General features: G+C 44.1%; 1 protein-coding gene across 1 annotated transcript in view; it reads right to left on the minus strand.

The window, feature by feature from the left end:
* Positions 1–3,952: 3,952 nt before the first annotated feature.
* LOC124397225 (protein phosphatase 1 regulatory subunit 29) overlaps positions 3,953–6,659 on the minus strand; it is a 5,737-nt gene continuing 3,030 nt past the window's right edge. Inside the window, 2 exon segments of the mRNA XM_046866745.1 lie at positions 3,953–5,036; positions 5,039–6,659. The exon segment at positions 5,039–6,659 is cut by the window's right edge and continues 877 nt beyond it. Coding sequence (XP_046722701.1) covers positions 4,593–5,036; positions 5,039–6,659 — 2,065 coding nt within the window. The 3' untranslated portion in view covers positions 3,953–4,592.

Consider the following 6,659-nt stretch of genomic DNA (forward strand, 5'->3'; position numbering starts at 1 on the left):
GTGGGCTGGTTGTTCTGTTCAGTCTCTGACTCATAAACATCTTAATTTATTTATACTATCTTCTGCCTCAATTTACTTTTTTCACCACTAACTCCAACTCCACAACTCCTCAAACAACTATGAAGTTTAGTGTTCAGCATAGATGAAAAAGTCTCTTGACTCTTGACTCTATAGAGGAAGTAAAGTCATTAAGGTTTCCTCCTGCAGCATGACCTTAAATGATCTCCATCAGTCTAAGTAATAATCATTTCTCACTGAGTCCCTCAACTGGCTCAGGAACTCTGAAGAGTTACAGGTGGGATCTGGATGAAGAGGTCATCAGCTCTGACTTGTTTTGCTGTCTCCAGCCTGATCTTCTGACACAAATCATGAGGGTCAGAACCTGCTGTGGAGCTTTAATCCACTTTATGTGCTTTTTGGAGTAATACTCTAAACCCTGTCATGTTCATCTTCTTGAGCCTAAAATCCATTTCCTTCACAAATCATTCTCTCACATTTGTATCACACATCTGGATCCCTAATCAAAATCTACAGTTTGACTGTATGTCTTTATATTACACCCTGAATGTGCTGTAGATTCTGTGGTGTGTGTGTGTGTGTGTGTGTGTGTGTAGATGTGAGTGTGTGTCGAAGTTGTGTGTGTGTAAATGAGGCAGTTTTTGTTTGCTGATTGCAATGAGACAATAGTAACATTTCTGTTAAGCACTTGTGACACATAATAATAATAATAATAATAATAATAATAATAATAATAATAATAACAGCATCCAGTGTGTTCAGCGCTGACCATAAACATGAGTGTTTGTGTGCATGTGTGTGTATGTGTGTGTGTGTAAACTGTGGGAAATGTGTGTATTGTGTAGGCCAGAGCCAGCTGGAATGGAGAGACATGATGTTGATGGTGTGCTGTGACCCTGAGCACAGAAGAAGGTTGGGGTGTTGGGGGACAATGAGGTGAGCCTCAAGCTTCTCATTATCATCTCAGTGTTACAGAGCAGAAAACAAACGGAGACATCTGACCTTTATCGAGTAATTATCCACTACGATCATTCCCAGGTGAACAGACACACACACGTGTTTATGGTCAGAGCTGATCACACAGGACGCTTGGCCTCACTCGGGGCAGAACATGGCGAAAAATTCCAATGTAAACGCTGGATGATAATTCCTTCACTGTATGAAGACGTCTGTACAGGAACCTGGCCTGTGTGTGTGTGTGTGTGTGTGTGTGTGTGTGTGTGTGTGTGTGTGTTATTCTTCAATGAGAAGATGTTAAACATTCTTAAGCAGTAGAGCACTGATGAACATCTGAACCTCCTAGTCTCTCTCCATGGTCCTGAATGCTAAAATGATTGTATGAAGAGTGAAGTTTCTGGGACTGAAGATCAGAGACGAGTGAAGGACTTTACTGGAACAACGTGAAACACAATCAGATCTATCAGAGTTTGCAGCGTGGACTAAGTGCAGTTTGTTTAGAAATAAACGAGGCATAATGAAAAAAAGCAGGAAGTTCATCACAGTAAGCCTCCGGTAGCAGTTCATCTTCATCTTTCTCCTCTTCCTCTCACTCAGTCTCTGACTCATAAACATCTTAATTTATTTATACTATCTTCTGCCTCAATTTACTTTTTCACCACTAACTCCAACTCCACAACTCCTCAAACAACTATGAAGTTTAGTGTTCAGCATAGATGAAAAGTCTCTTGACTCTTGACTCTATAGAGGAAGTAAAGTCATTAAGGTTTCCTCCTGCAGCATGACCTTAAATGATCTCCATCAGTCTAAGTAATAATCATTTCTCACTGAGTCCCTCAACTGGCTCAGGAACTCTGAAGAGTTACAGGTGGGATCTGGATGAAGAGGTCATCAGCTCTGACTTGTTTTGCTGTCTCCAGCCTGATCTTCTGACACAAATCATGAGGGTCAGAACCTGCTGTGGAGCTTTAATCCACTTTATGTGCTTTTTGGAGTAATACTCTAAACCCTGTCATGTTCATCTTCTTGAGCCTAAAATCCATTTCCTTCACAAATCATTCTCTCACATTTGTATCACACATCTGGATCCCTAATCAAAATCTACAGTTTGACTGTATGTCTTTATATTACACCCTGAATGTGCTGTAGATTCTGTGGTGTGTGTGTGTGTGTGTGCGTGTGTGTGTGTAGATGTGAGTGTGTGTCGAAGTTGTGTGTGTAAATGAGGCAGTTTTGTTTGCTGATTGCAATGAGACAATAGTAACATTTCTGTTAAGCACTTGTGACACATAATAATAATAATAATAATAATAATAATAATAATAACAGCATCCAGTGTGTTCAGCGCTGACCATAAACATGAGTGTTTGTGTGCATGTGTGTGTATGTGTGTGTGTGTAAACTGTGGGAAATGTGTGTATTGTGTAGGCCAGAGCCAGCTGGAATGGAGAGACATGATGTTGATGGTGTGCTGTGACCCTGAGCACAGAAGAAGGTTGGGGTGTTGGGGGACAATGAGGTGAGCCTCAAGCTTCTCATTATCATCTCAGTGTTACAGAGCAGAAAACAAACGGAGACATCTGACCTTTATCGAGTAATTATCCACTACGATCATTCCCAGGTGAACAGACACACACGTGTTTATGGTCAGAGCTGATCACACAGGACGCTTGGCCTCACTCGGGGCAGAACATGGCGAAAAATTCCAATGTAAACGCTGGATGATAATTCCTTCACTGTATGAAGACGTCTGTACAGGAACCTGGCCTGTGTGTGTGTGTGTGTGTGTGTGTGTGTGTGTGTGTGTGTGTGTGTGTGTGTGTGTGTGTGTGTGTTATTCTTCAATGAGAAGATGTTAAACATTCTTAAGCAGTAGAGCACTGATGAACATCTGAACCCTCCTAGTCTCTCTCCATGGTCCTGAATGCTAAAATGATTGTATGAAGAGTGAAGTTTCTGGGACTGAAGATCAGAGACGAGTGAAGGACTTTACTGGAACAACGTGAAACACAATCAGATCTATCAGAGTTTGCAGCGTGGACTAAGTGCAGTTTGTTTAGAAATAAATGAGGCATAATGAAAAAAAAAGCAGGAAGTTCATCACAGTAAGCCTCCGGTAGCAGTTCATCTTCATCTTTCTCCTCTTCCTCTCACTCAGTCTCAGTGATCACATGGCTGATGGACAGCAGATGGTCAATTTTAGGGGTCAATTTGTAGATAGATCTCATGTTCATGCAACACCAAACTAAATGAAGTGATGAACAGTGACAATGTTATGAAGTTCTGGAAGCCGTCTTACTGATGATGGATTTTGTATATAACCGGACAGAGAGGTTTCTGAACACATACACAGCTTACAAACCTTACAGCACTTCCCAACATCATCACACACCTCTGAAATCTTCTAGAACCTGTGCAGTAATGAAATGATTGACCATTATCCATTGTAATGATCATTATGATTATTGTACACATGTTTCAGTGGATTAAAAGCTTTGTGTACACGTCTGTAGTGCAGCTGTTACATGTACAGTATATTAATCCCTCCATGGCAGTGATGTCATTTTTGGTTTACTGAAGCTTGATGTTGGAGGTTAAATGAGGGTAGAGAATGGGGAGGACTGAGTGATCCTTTTTAATCAGAATAGAAGTCTTGACTGTTCACTCCCACACTGCACACAACAGCTTCGTCTAATTGCTAATTAATTAATGTAATCAAACTGGACCTTCATTAAATAAAAGCTGAGAATGCAGGGCTGTAGGAGGTGGAGCTAGGTGGGATGAAACTAGACTGCAGTTGTTTTTTGTGTGTGTATTTATTAAGATCTGGGAATGCACTTTTTATTTCTTTCTTTTTGTGTTAACACACCTGTACACATTGTGCAGGTCCTGACCTGAATTTGCCTGACATTTTCTTTATTTAAATGTCAGCTTGTTCGTGCATCTGCCAAAAGATCCTGACACTGCTGAAGATCTCTCGGCTCTTTCTACTCGTTTATTTTTCAGATTTTGCATTTCTTCTTGCTTATCCTCCCTTTTTTTGAGATCCTATTGAAATGGAAATCTGGCAGCTCTGTAACAGAGATGAAAAAGTCTGGTTTTGGCAGCTTTATAGAAAATCAGTGCAGCCTCCGAAAACACACACACACACACACACACACACACACACACACACACACACACGGTTAATTGAGAAATGAATGCAGTAGCTGCGAATCACGTGGGAGATGGAGTACTGAATGAGAACTCGAGATACAGAGGTCACCATTGACACCACCAATGGATTCACAGATAAATGTGAGGTGAACACAAGTGTTTTACAGCAAATGATGATGCCCTATGGAACAACTAGAAGCATGAGTTTGCTTCAGCGAATGAGTCTAAAATTAGATTTAAATTAATGCTACCATAGACGTGGGCTGTATTGTGATTCTCTTTCTTTCTCCGTTTCTTTTTCTCTTACTCTTTTATGACTCATCCTGTACAACTTGTCCTCAGACTCTGACATACTCAACCTTGCTTTGTACACACAAGCCATCCTCCTGGCTACATCTGCGCAGAGGATCTTGAATCGATTAAGGCCCTGTAGAAGCCTAGTGCATTCGATCCTGACTGCTTCACAGCTTTTGCTGTGCTGAAACACCCTTCCAATAGTCCAGGATGTCATGTAGGTCCTCCCCCTTAGCGAACTGGACCTTCTTGCGCAGTGCGTTTCCGGCTGTAATGTAGCAGGACTCTTCACGTGGACCTTTTCTGTATGGACGGAAGCGCTCCCAGATTCTCAGAGTGTTCTCCGAGGAGTACTCTGGACTGGACGAGTACCCAGAGTAGTTGTGTTGGTGGGGCGAGAGCTGAGAATAAGAAGCAGCGTCTCTCTTGGCACGTGATAGGGGTTTGAGGAATGAGGGTCTTTGTGCAGGGGAGTCATGAGAGCCTTCATAGTAAAGGGCAGGGACTGAGTGACGATGCTCTGCACAGTGGAAATCTGGATGTACCTCCAGGTGCTGCTGAAGGCTCATGCCGTCCATTGTGACTCCATCCATGTTACATCCCACACCGCGCCACCACCACCACCAACTAAGGGTAATCTATCCAGAGGTTCCCCACACCGTACTGGGCTGCTTTTCTCAGGAAACTGGCAGGGATCAGGACTGCGTGGTTCTGGCACATCCAGGCTGTACACCCGAGCTTTTCCCCCAGGGCCACAATGCTTCTTTGCAGAGCTGACAATCACAGCTGCATCTGCACTCATCTGTCTTTGAATAGGTCTCACTGCCGTGGCTGGTGGAGGATGGCGATAAGGGGGTGATACAAAGCCTCCTCCTGTGATTCCTGGCCTTTCAGAAAGGGCAGTTGTTAGAGGCAGGGGAGGTGGAGGGGGGATTTTCGGGGAGGGCAGCACATGGCAGGCCTCACTGACACTAGGTGAGAGTGGAATTAGCCCCCTGGTTATGGAGGAAGTGCTACTAGGTGGTGGTGAGGTGGGATTTCCACTCGATGTGACAGCAGAGGACACGGCAGTTGCGACAGAGTCGAGTTTAAGTGCATCTATGCAGTTATTAATGATCTGGTTGACCTTGTCAACTTCCATTGCAATAGTGGAGATCTCTGATGCTGACCCTCTACCATCATCATCATCTGAGTCATCTCCCAGGTCACTTCCATCTTCCTCCATTAGATCTTCTGCTCTAATAGGCTGCCTTAATCCATCTCGCCCTCGATCATCTCCAGCTCCTGAAGTCCTGATGTCCATGTAGTTGCCCTTGGTTGCCACTGCCTCGGAGAAAGCTGTGGCCAGTTTCTCTACTTGAGGAATGGTGGAGAGACGCGAGGAGCTGGTATTGCCAGGGCCATGACCCAGCATGCCTAAACTGGAGGAGGACATGGGGAGCTTGCCATGGTGATGTTGATGGTGGGCCTGATCATGGAGCTTCTGCACTGCTGTTGGATCGTTGGCAGCCGCAGCTGCAACTTCAGGTCCATATCGCATTTCTAAGATAGTCTTTTTCACGCAAATGGATTTCTCTTTCTCTTCTTGCCTTCGACGCCTCCTCAAGCAGTAATACACCAACCCGAGAACAATCAGCATCCCAAACAAGCAACCCACAATGGTCATAATGTAATGTGTAGTAGTGGACGGGGTGGGCAGCAAGTCATCTGTAGTGGGAGTCCGAGTGGAAAAGGAAAGGCATGTGTGGTTAAAACGCTGTGAGTTGCGAATGGAGGCCACACAAAAAGTGTAGTTGGTGTTAGTCATGAGCTTGTTCAATGTAATCAACTCCTTCTTATTTTTCAGATTCATCACATCAGAAACAAAGCTGTGATTGTACTGCACCAAAATGTACATCTTGCTGTAGGGCCGTGGGATCTGCACAAGCAAGGATGCTGAAGAAAGGGACACATGCTGAAGTAAGATACTAGGGCTAAACGTATTCTCAGAGGAGGATGAGGTTGTGGGCTGATGGTATGGTCCAATACGATCAAACATATCAGGCCCCATGCCTGAGGACTCCAAATCTGGTGGCAATGAAGTCATCCCTGGAATAAACACGCCATCTCTGCACATGGAGGCAAGGATGTTAAGAGCACTTCGACCTGGTCCTCCTTCGGGACTTAGCAATGGGTAGCCAAAAAGCTCTCGTGGAGTCTCGCACTGAAGTCGATCGTAGGTGTGTGTGATGTTG

Source organism: Silurus meridionalis, chromosome 14, assembly GCF_014805685.1.
Source record: "Silurus meridionalis isolate SWU-2019-XX chromosome 14, ASM1480568v1, whole genome shotgun sequence".
Classification (NCBI taxonomy): domain Eukaryota; kingdom Metazoa; phylum Chordata; class Actinopteri; order Siluriformes; family Siluridae; genus Silurus; species Silurus meridionalis.